The following is a 15,591-nucleotide window of genomic DNA, read 5'->3' as shown; positions in this document are numbered from 1 at the left end:
AGTGGATAACGATAAAACACAAGTTAGACTAACTAAAACGAGATTCTCAAACCAGGACACTAGTCACACCACCAAACCAAGAAACTTAGACATGAACTAGAACGCGACAACATCCTCCACTCCAAAACTCTTTAGTGACAAAAGGCTAGGAGTGAAAATCGTGGCAAAGGTAAAGTAATCCTCCTTAGCAACCGCATCCTTAAATATACCGACTTGTTGAGTCTTCCCCGTCTTCTTGCTGTAGTAGATAAGCCGCATCTTCTCCATCAACATCAAAACATCGCCATCTTTGAAGATTTCAATCGGAAAAACACACTTCATTTTCGTCCAATCCATACAAAAATGGTCATCGAAATCAAAGGTATAAGTCCCCATCGTGTACTCCATCGTCCACGAGTCATCATCTCCGTATTCCTTCATCACCCAGACGACAATCTCCGAGTCCCGCGAGTAACAAAAGCACAATTTGTCCTTCAAAACGCACAACTTCCCGAAGGGCTTCCCCACAGGAGGAGCAAAGATGAAGCCAAAACACTCCCCCACGGGAGGCGCGTAGAAGATGCTAAAACGTTCTGTCTCAACATCAAAACCACAAATCCGTAAAGGCTGACGGAAATCCGACACCGTCCAATGGAGTTTGCCGTTGCATACAGTGTGTCCGTAAGAAAAGAATTTTAGACGAGAACCGGCCCCGCCTTTAACGAGCCTCCATTTACGCGTCCCGAGAGTGTACACGTGGAAGCAGTTAATTCCACCGCCGCGACTAATACAAATAACCTTATATTGCCCACTTATTTCGCTCACACCCAATCCGTAACTTAACAAATATCTAAGTGAGATGTATTTCTTAGGGCGGGAGAGCACGATATATTCACGAGTGATCGGATTGCATACGTAAAAAGGCTCTTCGGGATCGCCATTTTCTGGGTGGAGAAGAAGCAATCCATTTGCAGATATAGCTTCCATTGATTGTTGATTTCCGTGAGGAATCTCCAAATTAGCGAGCGGATGGTAGTGAAGATCGTGGATCTTCTCCGAAACGGCTTCGTCTTCGTCTTCAATTTCGAAAATCGAGCACCGAGTTGAGTTCTTCCCCTTTGTTGAGGTCAATCTGGCTAGGGCGGGTGGGGATTTGATTTTGGATTTGGAGAAATCGTCGGATTCGAGGAGATTGCGCCATGGTTTGCAAACGCATTTGCTGATTGAAAAGGTGCGGAGATCAGGGAGGCGGGAGAGGATGAGTGTGGTGATTTCCGATGGTAGAATTTTGAAGAAATCGCAGCGACTGCCATCCATGTTTAGAAGAGGCAAAGCAGAGTATATTTTGTAATTTTGAAATCTCTTAAATACAATATTCAAGGAAAACGTGTTAATTTAATTATGTGCCTAATTTTTGGATGTAATATTTACCAGGATTTTAATTGATTAAATCTTCCGAAAATTGAGCAGCATTAATTGTTGGGATTTTATTCTTTTCTCCCCTGATGAAAAACTAATTCTAATAACCACTAAGTGAAATCAACACTCTACCACCGTACCACGTCCACCACCAATATAGCATTAGAAAAAAAAACTAAACAAAATCCATTTATGTGTATCATTGCTATATAGGTAACTAAATAAAGTTGTAAAATATAAAAGACCAAGTTCCTTAAATTAAGAAAAAAAAATCACTAAAATTGAGGAAATCCGTACGTATAATATAGAAATCCGTTAAATTAAAGAATATCGTATAATATGGCCATAGCTAGTAACTTTCGTCACAAACCTTATGTAGATTAATGAACTTGTAACAGTGGCAGATTCAGGATTTTCAATCAGAGATACGATTAATAGTCTTACGGTTGAAAATTCGAACAATCTCTTTAATCCTCTTAGTTATGAATATATTGTATAGAAGCAGATTATACAATATCAAATAATTTAGAAATAAATCTTTTGATCATAAATTATAACTTGGGCATACACAAGCAACCCCTCAATACTTTCAACTCCTCAATAATCTGCGTAGCTATCCACAATATATAGACAACATCCCAAAATATATATAGTAGCTAAGCCTAGCATATCGTCTGTATGTTGGGTCGACACAAAAAGACCAAACACGAACACTACACAACAAACAAATCTTAGAACCCAAACACACAAATGTAGACTAATACTACGAACTAAAACGAGATCACATTCTCGAATCCAAAATTCTTGAGTGAGAAAAGGCTGGGAGTGAAAATCAGGACAATAACATAATCCCCAGCCGCATCTTTAAACATAGTGACTTGTTGAAAAGTTCTTGTCTTGTTGGAGTAGTAGATGAGACAATCTTCGTTCAGCAACATCAAAACATCACCATCTTTGAAATGTATAATCGGATCAACACACATTAATTCCCTATCAAAATCAGAAACAATAGTACTCACTTGTACTCTATGGTCCAAGAATCCTCGGCTTGGTATTCCTTCATCATCCAAATGACAAGTTCATTCTCGCGTGCGTCAGAACAACAGAGGCAGTCCCTCAAAACAGACAGATTATTTCCCCCGGGAGGAACAGAGAAGATTCTAAAACATTCCGTTTCAACATCAAAACCACAAATCGACTTGTTATAACATCAATAACATAACGTTTCGACCATAAAATCTGAAACCAGAAGCAACACCGGCTTCAACACGCCTCCATATTCATGTTCCGAGGGTGTGTACGTGATGTTCAGAGTACGAGCGACGGAGCGTATTGATACCGAGCACCTTATATTGCCCACTTATTTTGCTCACACCAAATCCAAAACTGAACACATGATCCGGGCTGTAGTCCTCAGGGCAACAGAGCTCCGTATATTCACGAGTTATCGGATTGCATATGTAAACAGAAATACCTTTTGTTGATGATGAGTACAGAAGAAGCAATCCACTGATACCTTCCATATATTTTCTATTTCCCTGAAGGATCTCCAAATCCAATTTCATAATGGACTCATCAAGAATAGAAAACTTTCCATTTTTTATAAATGGATTTCATATTACACTACGAGAGCACCATCACAACCTCAGATTAATCCACCTCCACCTAATCCATCTCCTTGAGCCGAGAACCAACCGTTTGTGTTGAGTTTGATCCATCCTTGGTCCGGGGGTTCCCATTTAGCCATCGGGGCATCCATGTTCTAGAAACAAATCATCACAATAAAAGAGAAAAAGCAAGATACAAATGTCTAATCTCTTTTTACCTAATCGAAGCAAGGCATGTTTTTCTCTGTTTTCATCTGTAGTAAATCTACAAGATACTAAAATTAGTTTACTAACAGATCCCTCCGCGTTAACCCTAGGCGCCAGGGGCCGTTCTATGCCCATGATCCGTTTCAGCATCATCGCCGCTGCGAGGGATGTAGCAAAAGCTCACAACTGCCCTTCTCACTTGATTGTGAAGTTTGAATAAAGTTATAAACTGAAAATTTCAAATAATCACACAAATGGAGGCACAATTCAGAATTACACATTTTAACTGAAAATCTGCATTGCTCTTAACAGTGGGTAATGAATTAGATACATATACTAGCTTGTAGCTAGGCTGGCCGGGTCGACACAACACACTTCACAATAAAGAAACATTCGACACAGACGCGACCATATAACAGCAAAACACATATTTAGACAAACATCGTGAACTAGAAAGAGATCACATTCTCGACACCAAAATTCTTGAGTGAGAAAAGGCTAGGGGTGTAAATCATGAAAGAGGCCTTGTCATCGTCTGAAGTAGCATCCGTAAGCACGTCTCTTCCAGATATAGGAAAACATCGCCAATTTTGAAAATTTTGATTGGATAAATACGCATCATATTAACACCAAAACCATAACCAAAATTAATACTAGTCTGGTACTTTATGGTCTAAGATTCCTCGATTTATCGTTCGATCTATAAGACAAACAGAGGCAGTCACTCCAAACATTCAACTGCACATCCACAGCATGCTGATCTAATGCTGGAGCAGAGAAGAGGCTAAAACATTCTGTTTCGAGATCAAAGGCACAAATACGAAAGGTTGGAGCGGAAACATATACCGTCCAATGGAGGTTGTCATTACATAAAATGTAAACATGCAAATAGAATGTGCATGCAGAAGTAGGGCCGGGATTAACACGCCTCCACGTTCCTGTTCTGAGGGTGTACACACAATGAGGGACGGATCTGGCGTCAGCATTGATACAGACGACCTTATATTGCCCACTTATTTTGCTTACACCGAATCCAAAACACAACATGTATTGTTGGGTCGTGATACCGCCGATCTCACACACGCACGAACGAGGAAATAAAGCACGCAAACGATATAACGTGGTTCGGTGATAATCCACCTACGTCCACGGAGAAGATGACCGGAATCTTATTGACGAACTCTTTACAATTACAACGAACTCACACTCACACTCTACCGCTCACAACTGCTTGCTATCTTGAGATTTAATCTCTCTGAGTGTGTGTATATGGTGTAATTCTGCTCTCTCACTACTGAGCTCTATCGAGCTATTTATACAAGATGCAATCAAGAAATAAAATCCAACTAACTCTATTTCCCAAAGTTAGTTATAACCGCTGCTCGGCTAAAACCGAACTGCCATTCTTGGTTAGCAACCGAACTGCATTTCTCGGCTATCAACCGAACTGCCTTTCTCGGCTATCAACCGAACTGCCTTTCTCGGCTAGCACAAAGCCGAGCTTTATTTCTTGATCTCTTCTCGGAGCTGCCGAGGCTCCACCACTCGATCACAACCGGACTCAAAGCCGAGCTTCATTTCCGAGCTCAGAAGCCGAGCTCCAGTAGTTTGCATGGACACACTTTCACAAATCTCCACCTTGTCCTTGCAAAACTCCATCAATATCCGGATTCCCTTCTCAATCCTTGTTACAAGCTTCAACACTCCACAATCTCAACCAACTTCAAACAATGTTTGAATTTCGAAGTTGGCAGAGATTTTGTCAACATGTCTGATGCATTTTCTTCGGTAGGAACTTTCACCACATTGATCTTTCCACTTTGAATCTCATCTCTGATGAAGTGTCTCCTCACATCTATATGCTTCGACCTCTCATGGAACATTTGATGTTTTGCTAAACATATAGCCGAGTTGCTGTCACAGTTAATCTTCACTGCTCCCAGCTTCATTCCTAGATCTTGTAGTATCCCTTGCAGCCATTTTCCTTCCTTTGCAGCCTCTGTTAGCGCAATATACTCAGCCTCGGTCGTAGGCAATGCAACCACAGACTGTAGATTTGATTTCCAACTCACTGCTGTGCCAAATAACGTGAATATGTAGCCACTTTGGGATTTTCTGTTGTCCAAGTTGGCAGCATAATCCGAATCACAAAATCCCTCAAGAACTTCATCCTTTTCAGACCAGGCTCCACCACCAAACTTCAAACCAATCATTACAGATCCCTTTAGATACTTCAAGATCCATTTCAGCGCGGCCCAGTGCTCTCTGCCCGGGTCAGCCATGTACCTACTGGCCACGCTTATAGCATGAGCAACATCCGGCCTTGTACAAATCATCAAGTACATCACACTGCCCACTATATTCGCATAGGGTATCAGACTCATTTCCCTTCTAGCTTCATCTGTCTTTGGCTCTTGTTCTTTGCTAAGTTTGAAATGGCCTGCCAATGGAGTGGAGACGAACCTTGCATCCTTCACTTGATACTTTTCTATCACCTTCCTGATGTAATCAGCTTGAACCAACCTCAGCTCCCTTTTTCCTCTGTCTCTGATGATATCCATCCCTAGGATCCGCTTTGCCTCCCCAAGGTCTTTCATTTCAAACTTCTGCTTCAGTTCTTTCTTGACAATCTGCAGCTCATTCTTGCTAGATCCAGCCAACAGGATGTCATCTACATACAGCAATAAGTAGGCAACTATCAGATCTCCCTTTCTCTTGATATATACACAGCTATCAAAGTTTGATCTCTCAAAATCCATCAGCTCCATCTGCTCATGGAATTTCTTGTTCCACTGCCTACTACTTTGCTTGAGGCCATATAGGCTCTTTTTCAGCAAGCAAACTTTCTTCTCCTCTCCAGGTTTCTCAAAGCCTTTAGGCTGCATCATGTAGATTGTTTCCTCTAGATCTCCATGTAAAAAAGCTGTCTTCACATCGAGTTGATGCAGCTCCCAGTTAAAATGAGCAGTCATGGCCAACAAGATCCGAATGGAAGTATGTTTCACCACTGGAGAGAACACCTCTGTGTAATCAATTCCCTCCACTTGTGTGAACCCCCTAGCAACCAGCCTTGCCTTAAAACGTATGCTTTCAACCTCCCCCACCTCTACCTTCTTTTTGAACAACCATTTGCAACTGATCAGTTTCTGTATCCCTGGATCAATCACCAAAACCCAAGTTCCATTTTTCAATAGGGACTCAATTTCTTCTTCCATGGCCTTGATCCATTTCTGACTTTCCTTGCAACTCATGGCTTCTTCATAGGTCGAGGGCTCTGAAAACATGAGTACTTCTGCTACACATAGAGCAAAGAAGCTCATATCATAATCTGAAAACCTACTAGGCAAGCCTGCATTCCTCCTCGGATTCCTTCTAATTTCCTGACTTGCAGCAGCTTGCTCCATTGGTGGATCATGATCACTCACATCCTGAGCTGGTTGAGGATTAAGTACTCCACCTTCTTCTTGATTTTCTGTAATATCAGCATCCTCATCTGTATCTGTTCCACCAGATCCTTCACCAAACTCAAAGTTCTGCATACTAGAGCTGCTGCCACCATCAGAGGCTCTTCCATTTTTCTTGAATGGCATTTCTTCTTCATTGAATATTACATCTCTGCTCACTATAACATTCTGACCTTCTCCATCCAAGTTCCACAATCTGTATCCCTTCACACCATCTTGGTATCCTAACATTGCACATTTCTTGGCTCTTGGTTCTAATTTATTCTGCCTTATATGTGCATAAGCTGCACATCCAAAAATCTTCAATGCAGAATAATCTCCCAAGCTCCCATACCATCTCTGATCTGGGGTCTCATCAGAGATTGCTGAAGAAGGACACTTATTGATGAGGGCAGCTGCAGTAGAAACGGCCTCTGCCCAAAACTTCTTTGGCATTCCAGAATAAAATAGCATACATCTCACTTTCTCTAGCAATGTCCTATTCATTCTCTCTGCCAACCCGTTTTGTTGGGGGTTTCTTGGCACTGTCCTATGTCTCCTTATTCCCTTCTCCTTACAGAAGCTATCAAATTCAGTAGACAGAAACTCCATGCCATTATCAGTCCTAAGATATTTCAGCACTGACCCTTTCTCATTCTCATATCTAGCATGCCATTCTCTAAACTTCTCAAATGCTTGGGACTTCTCTTTCAGGATATATATCCATACTTTTCTTGAATAATCATCTATGATGGAGATGAAATACTTACCTCCACCTATGGATTCAGTTGGAGATGGCCCCCAAAGGTCACTGTGGGCATACACAAAGGGTGCGGTTGAAGTGTGCTTCCCACCAGTGAATGGCAGCTTCTTCGCCTTTCCAAGAATGCAAGATTCACACTTACTCAGTTTCTCTGATGTACCTAACTTCATCACACCACGTTTGGCCAGCTGCCTGATGCCCTTTTCACCCACATGTCCCAGCCTAGCATGCCAAATATTAAGATTCTCTGACTGAGCAACATTCACTGCATCAACCACTGTCTCTCCCAGCAAGTAGTACAAGCTATTCTTTCTTTGGGCCTCCATAATGATTCTGGAACCCTTTGTTACTCTGAGAATCCCATTACTGGAATCAAACTTGTACCCCTTTGATTCTAACAATCCAAGAGAGATCAAGTTTCTCTTGATCTGTGGTATAAACCTGACCTCTGTGAGAGTCTTGACACTTCCACCCTTCATTCTGAGCTTGATCTCCCCAATGCCCTTGACATCACACGTCTGATCATTCCCCAGCATCACTGATCCTCTCCATGCTGACAATTCTTGAAACCAGGATTTGTGAGAGCATATATGGAAGGAGCAGCCCGAGTCCATAATCCAGCACTCTTCAATCTTTGCTCCTGAGTGTATATTCAAGGCCTCGTTGGCCTCCACCTCTTGAGCTAGATCAGCAGTCTCCAGGTTGCCAGCCATCTCTTGCCCTTGCTTCCTTCTCCAAGCATTGCAAGATTTCTTTAAATGGCCCGGTTTCTTGCAATAATAGCAGCTCCTGGTCTCCTTCTCTCCCTCAGCCCTCTCCTTCTTTGGTTTCTTTTTCTTGAAGCCTTTCTTGTTCTGACTTTTTTTCAGATACAAACTTTCAGCTACTGGATCATTTTTCCTTGAAGAAGTTGGATGATCAATCCTCTGTGATTCTTTCAATTTTAGGGCAGAATGAATCTCCTCATAGGTAACCTTGGACTCTCTTCCAAGTAGCACCGCATCCTTGAAATGTTCGAAACTTTTAGGAAGGGAATTCAGCAACATCAAGGCTTTGTCCTCATCCTTGATTACCTCATCGATGTTTTCAAGATCATCAATACACTTTCCGAACTCCTCAAGCTGCTCAGCAATGCTTCTTCCATCCGAGAACTTGAAGGCAAGAAGTTTCTGCTTCAAATGCAATCGATTTGCAAGGGACTTGGTCATATATAATGACTCAAGTTTTGTCCACACCCCTGCGGCTGTCTCCTCCTTGGAAACCTCTCTAAGCACCCTATCTGTCAAGTTTAAGATCAGGGTGCTATAGGCCTTGTATTGCATGTCTTGAAGCCTCCCTTTCTCCTTCTCGTCGGCCTCCGGATTCTCTTTAGGATCACTATTTCCCTTCAAGACATCCCATAGGCCTTGCTGCATCAAGATGGCCTTCATCTTCAGCCTCCACAGCCCAAAATCGTTTCTGCCGGTGAACTTCTCCACCTCGAACCTGGCCGTGGACATTTCTCGAACAAACGGTGGGCAATCGCCAAGATCGGCTCAGACAACAGAGCTCCCGGACTTCAACTTGCCCACTTATTTTGCTTACACCGAATCCAAAACACAACATGTATTGTTGGGTCGTGATACCGCCGATCTCACACACGCACGAACGAGGAAATAAAGCACGCAAACGATATAACGTGGTTCGGTGATAATCCACCTACGTCCACGGAGAAGATGACCGGAATCTTATTGACGAACTCTTTACAATTACAACGAACTCACACTCACACTCTACCGCTCACAACTGCTTGCTATCTTGAGATTTAATCTCTCTGAGTGTGTGTATATGGTGTAATTCTGCTCTCTCACTACTGAGCTCTATCGAGCTATTTATACAAGATGCAATCAAGAAATAAAATCCAACTAACTCTATTTCCCAAAGTTAGTTATAACCGCTGCTCGGCTAAAACCGAACTGCCATTCTTGGTTAGCAACCGAACTGCATTTCTCGGCTATCAACCGAACTGCCTTTCTCGGCTATCAACCGAACTGCCTTTCTCGGCTAGCACAAAGCCGAGCTTTATTTCTTGATCTCTTCTCGGAGCTGCCGAGGCTCCACCACTCGATCACAACCGGACTCAAAGCCGAGCTTCATTTCCGAGCTCAGAAGCCGAGCTCCAGTAGTTTGCATGGACACACTTTCACATGTATGCTGAGACAGGGCAGCAGAGCTCAATATATTCATGAGTGATTGGATTGCATATGTAAATATGAGGCTCTACCGATGAGTATAGAAGAAGCAATCCATTAGTTTGATGTGCTCGATATATTGATGTTGAGTTACCATCAAGGGTATCGAAATTGGTGATTGGGTGGAGGTGAAGAGCGTGGCTCTCCGCATCGGCTTCGTCTTCAAATTCGAAAACGGTGCAACGAGTTGAGTTTGTCTCGGGCATTAGTCGAGCTAGGGCGGGTGGGGTTTTGATTTTGGATTTGACAAAATCGTCAGATTGAAGGAGATCGCGCCATGGTTTGCAAACGCATTTGCTGATTGAAATGCTTCGGAGAGGGACTTGTGAGAGGATGTTAGTGGTGAGTTCTGATGGTAGATTTATAAAGAAATCACGCCTCCCCATTTAATGGTGGAGATGGAAGAATTAGCTGCTGCGTTGTCTGAAGAAGAATTAGGGTTTTGGTCAATATTTAATACTCCCTCCGTTTCGCTATAGTTGAGGCGGAACTTTTCGGCACGGAGTTTTAGAAAGTAATGTTGGGTGTGTTAAATAAATAATAAAAACGTAATAGAGAGGAAAAGGTAGAGATAATAAAGTATAAAGTGAATAAAGTAGAGAGAATAAAGTAAGAGAGAATAAAGTAAGAAAGAGAGAAAAGTTACCATATATGGAAATGACTCAACTATGAAGAAACTTCCCGAAATAGTAAAATGACTCAACTATAGCGAAATGGAGGGAGTACATGCATTTTGGATTCGGCACGGATTTTAATCAAAATTGGTAAAGTAAGAGAGAGGTGAAAAGAAAAAGTAATTAAAGTATTATTAGTAGAGAATGAGTCACACATCAATAAAGAGTAAGAGTTTCAAAAATTGGAAAGTGCATATTCTTATGGGACGAACTAAAAAGAAAAGAGTGCAAATTCTTATGGGACGGAGGGAGTATATTTATAAAATAATAACGCAACTTTTTCCTTTGTTCATTTAAGTTTATTGGAAAATAAGGAGTTATTTTGATATTTTCCATTTTTTATATATTTTGTGGGGATATTTTCTAATTCAGGTCCCTAGAAGGGTAAAAATAAAATACATTATTGACTAATTTTAAAGTTCACTCTAAAATTTTAATTGTTGATAAAACACGAAGGATTTGGAAATCATACTCTCCATATTTAAATTTAATAAATACTACTTAGGATTTAGATAATAATAAATAAATAAATAGTGTAGGTGGAACTAGTACCGTCTTTAAAAATATTGAATAAAAATCACAATCTCAATCAAAATCAAAACCAACCAGGGTACAATTACTATGAATAAAAGATTATGCTTAAATAAAAGCCAATGTTTAACTCAAATTTTTTACACTTTCAAGCCTAATTCAATCAAAAAATTAAATACTATGGTTTGGATTTGGACAGCATGGGCTGGGTGGTGTCACTGGGCTGCACTAATTAACAATATTAAAATAAACTTGGCGTTTTCACATATATAAGAATTTTAATTAAAAATCTGGTTGAAAATTAAATATACAAAAAGTGATCATGAGAAGCCCTAATTCTTTTTCTTTGATGGAGGAAGATTTCTTCACGAATCTACCATCAGAACTCACCACCAACATACTCTCACGCCTCTCTGTCCGAAGCCTTGCAGTCGGAAAGTGTGTTTGCAAACCATGGCGCGATATGTTTGAGTCCGATGATTTCGTCAAATCCCATCTCTCCATAATCAAAACCCCACCCGTCCTAGTTCGCTTAATATCAACCGAGCTGAATCCAACTCGATGCACAATATTCGAGATTGAAGACGAAGACGAAGCCAACACGAAAAGCAATGATCTTCCCTACTTGACGCTCGCAGATTTCGGTATCCCTAACACATACTCAGAATCAATGGCAGCTATGGCCGTTAATGGATTGCTTCTTCTCTACTCAGAGTTAGGGCTTTCTCGAATTCCGATTATCATATGCAATCCGATCACTCGTGAATACACTGAGCTCTTCTGCCCTGAGGAATACATCTCACTTAATTTTACAACGAGTTTTGGATTTGGTGCGAGCAAATTAAGTGGGCAGTATAAGATCGTCCCCATCAATGCGGACGCTGGATCCGACTTTCATCATGTATACCCCCTCGGAACAGGAACATGGAGGCGCGATGAGGCTGGTGCTGCTTCTGGCTTCCAATTCAATTTTGGTGGACGCATTGTCTGTAATGGCAATCTCCATTGGACTGTGAGTGATTCGACCATACCTTTTTTGATTATATCCTCATTCCGAATTTGTGGTTTTGATGTTGAAACAGAGTGTTTTAGCATCTTCTCCCCTCCTCTGCGATGGTTGGAATTAGGGAGTTGTTTGTTTTGAGGGACTGCCTTTGTTTTAGCTATTGCACATGGGGTGGCCATGAAATTGTCATCTTGAAGGAATACCAAGTCAAGGAATCTTGGACCATAGAATACAGTTTGAGTATACTGTTTATATTGATCGGAATAAATTGCCGTTTGTTCACCCTATCAAAGCTTTCAAAAATGGAGATATTTTGATGTTGCTGGACGAGAGGACACTCGTCTACCATTCCAACAAGACAAGAACTATTCAACCAGTCGATATGTGTAAGGATGCAGCTGGAGACCATTACTCTACTTATGCTATGATTTTCACTCAGCTTTATCTCGCTATAGGGTTTTGGGTTTGAGAATGTTACTGATGGGCTAGTTTTCGTCACTCGGATTTGATCACTTTTCGCACTTATTAGTTGAGTATTTGCATGAGAAGATGCTATTTTGGCAGTGAATGGATCATTAAGTTCGGAAGCTACTTAATGAAGCCACAAAGAGGAAAACATGCAAGAAATAGGGCAAAAAGACAAAGAATGGAAGAAAGTGAAGGAAGAAGACAAGGAAGACCCAAACTGCCCAGCTGTAGAACTGGCCAGTTTGAACCATTGCTGAATTTCACTCTCACTGTCCAATGTGAGGAACTGCAGATGCTACGACGAGGACATGTCAAGTCCAACGAAATAGATCTGAGTTCCTTGAAGTTCCGGAGGAATGAGAAGAACCCCAACTCCTTAATCGGTGATGAATTCAATCATTTCTTCAGTGGTAAAGCCTGTCAGCTTAGGGAGAAGTTCACAGATTTCATCCGCGGATTCAGTAGAGCGTATTGTACTTGGAAGAGTCAAATGAAGACATCTCAATTCATAAATAGCCAAACCAAAACACTTCGAGACAAGGGAGTATCTGCACAGATGCTTTAGGTCTTCAAACTGGCTTAATATCAACAAGAGTAGTCGACCCGAAAAGGCCAAACTCGGCCACACACTGACAATGAAACCCAAGACACAAACTAGAAATGGAGCACATTCTCGAATCCAACACGCTTCGGAGTGGAAATCATGGCATAAGCATTGTTATAAACTGAAGCTGCTGCATCTTTAAAGTGACCAAGTTCTTGACCAGTTCTGATCTTGTTGAAGTAGTAGATGAGCCTCTAAACAGACATATCTCAATCAATATTAAAATTCCAACCAAAACCAAGAATACAAAACGTGTACACTATGTTCCAAGAGTTCAAAATCGATATTATATATGTTTATTTATTTTTTCTAGAATAGGTTTCTTTACCCATGTTTCTGGGACAAGCCTTTCATTATTTCACATGTGTAGTAATCTTATTTCACGTTCCATACATAAGTATTTACTCAATTTAATTACTCCCTCCGTCCATGAATAGAAGTCTCATTTTTCCATTTTAGTCCGTCCGCGAATAAGAGTCCCGGTTCACTTTTATCATATATGACAACCAGTGGCGGATCCAGGATCCGGAATCTGAGGGGACGGAATATATAGTATTAGCTTGATTTATGCGGACATGGCTATTTTTTTCGTTGTTCGGAGCGACGCCGGAGGCAAACGGAGGGGACGGACATGGTAATTTTAAATCCCGATAAGGGGAAAATAGTCGCACGGAGGGGGCGACCGCCCCCTCCTGCCCCTAGATCCGCCACTGATGACAACAGAGTCCCACATTCCACCAACTCATTTCCCTCATATTTTTATTTAAAACTAATATATACAAGTAGGACTCATATTCCACTGACTCTTGTCCACCCACTTTTCTTAACATTTGTTAAAATTCGTGCCACCATGGAATGAGGCTCCTAATGGCGGACAGGGGAGTATTTTATATTCTACCATTCCAAACTACAAACTACATACTACATAAGATATTCAAGAACATGAAAGTATTTAATTTTCAATCTAAAATAATTAAATTTCATATTCACCTGAACCTTTGTTGCTGGTGAATCAGCCAAAATTAAAAAAATATAGTACTCCATCCATCCCATGTTACTTGCACTTTTCAATTTAAGCCGTAAATTTGGGATTGATTTGTTAGTGTAATTAAATTAGAATTTGAAGTGTAATGAGACATCACTTAATAAATGAGCTCTTGACTTAATCTAATATATTAATTAAATATATTAATTCTAACTTCAACTAGAAATAGCATAAGTCGTTTGTGACGAGCCGAAATGGAATAGTGCAATTAACATGGGATGGAGGGAGTATATAGTAGTGTGTGTCGAATTGACACGATAAGTTAAATACCAAACACTAGATGGCAAAGAAACCTTAGAACCCAAAAACTACACCACAAAGAAACATTAACATTAAACACGAACACACAAATGTAGACTAAAATTATGAACTAAAACGAGATCACATGCTCGAATCTAAAATTCTTGAGTGAGAAAAGGCTAGCAGTGAAAATCAAGGCGGTAAGGTAACCCACAACTGCATCCTTAAACATACCGACTCGTTGAAAAGTGCTTGTCTTGTTGGAGTAGTAGATGAGATCAGTTTCGACCACCAAAATCAAAATGTCACCATCCTTAAAATGTTTAATTGGATGAACATGTACACTCCAAATTAAAATCAAAACCAATAGTACTCAACTTGTACTCTATGGTCCAAGAATCCTTAACTTGGTATTCCTTCATCATCCAGATGACAACTTCATTGTCGTGTGTGTAAGAATAACACAGGCAGTCCCTCAAAACAGACAAATCACAATCTCCATCCCGATCCCGCCCAGGTGGAACAGAGAGGACACTAAAACATTCCGTTTCAACATCAAAACCACAAATCCATACGTAATCACTCAAATCATATACTTTCCAATGGAGGTTGCCATTGCATAAAAAGCTTTGACTACAAAATCTAAAACCAGAAACAACGCCGGCTTCAACACGCCTCCATGATCCTATTCCGAGGGTGTATACATAATGAGAGTTGGTGCCCTCATTGATGCATACGACTTTATATTGCCCACTTATTTTGCTCACACTGAATCCAAATTTCAACGAATGACCCAGGATGTAGTCCGCAGGGTAATAGAGCTAGGTATATTCAGGAGTGATCGGATTGCATATGTAAAGAGGAATACCTATTGTTGATCGTGGGTAGAGAAGAAGCAATCAACCAGCAGTGACACCTTCCATAAATCCTCTGTTTCGGTGAGGGATATCGAATGTAGTGAAGATCATGGCTCTTCTCCGAATCGACTTCGTCTTCGTCTTCAATTTCGAAAACCGTGCACGGAGTTGAGTCCCTCTCCTCCGGCATCCGCATCAGGAAAGCTAGGGCGGGTGGGGTTTTGATTTCGGATTTGTGGAAATCGTCGGAATCGATTAGATTGGGCCATGGTTTGCAAACGGACTTGCTGTTTGAGAGGCTTCGGATGGAGAGGCGTGAGAGGATGTTGGTCGTGATTTCTGATGGTAGATATTCGAAGAAATTACGCCCCATTAATGGACTCAGAGTTGGACTGAATCACTGCTCAATCACAGATAGAAGAAGAAGAGGCAGAGCTGGGATTTGGCACAATTCAATTGGGGCTAAATTAGGAGAAAATATTCACTTAGTCCTTCCATAGTTTTGCAATAACTCGTT

The 15,591-nt window shown here is 41.1% G+C and overlaps 3 protein-coding genes across 3 annotated transcripts in view; 1 reads left to right on the top strand and 2 right to left on the bottom strand.

The window, feature by feature from the left end:
* The window catches only part of LOC121782268 (receptor kinase-like protein Xa21), a 178,636-nt gene that overhangs the window by 29,212 nt on the left and 133,833 nt on the right, over positions 1 to 15,591 (bottom strand). The gene's annotated exons all lie outside the window — the stretch shown is intronic.
* On the bottom strand, positions 97 to 1,296 carry LOC121781370 (F-box protein At3g07870-like). Its single transcript, XM_042179118.1, has one exon. The coding sequence runs from the start codon at positions 1,294 to 1,296 to the stop codon at positions 97 to 99; it is 1,200 nt and encodes a 399-aa protein (XP_042035052.1).
* On the top strand, positions 11,177 to 12,893 carry LOC121781369 (putative F-box protein At3g16210). Its single transcript, XM_042179117.1, has 2 exons — positions 11,177 to 11,866; positions 12,621 to 12,893. Exons 1-2 carry the CDS (start codon positions 11,177 to 11,179, stop codon positions 12,891 to 12,893), a joined length of 963 nt encoding a protein of 320 aa, XP_042035051.1.

The sequence above is a fragment of the Salvia splendens genome, chromosome 20 (assembly GCF_004379255.2).
Source record: "Salvia splendens isolate huo1 chromosome 20, SspV2, whole genome shotgun sequence".
NCBI lineage: Eukaryota > Viridiplantae > Streptophyta > Magnoliopsida > Lamiales > Lamiaceae > Salvia > Salvia splendens.
Note: the sequence above shows the minus strand (reverse complement) of the source record. Positions and strands in the feature narration are given on the sequence as shown.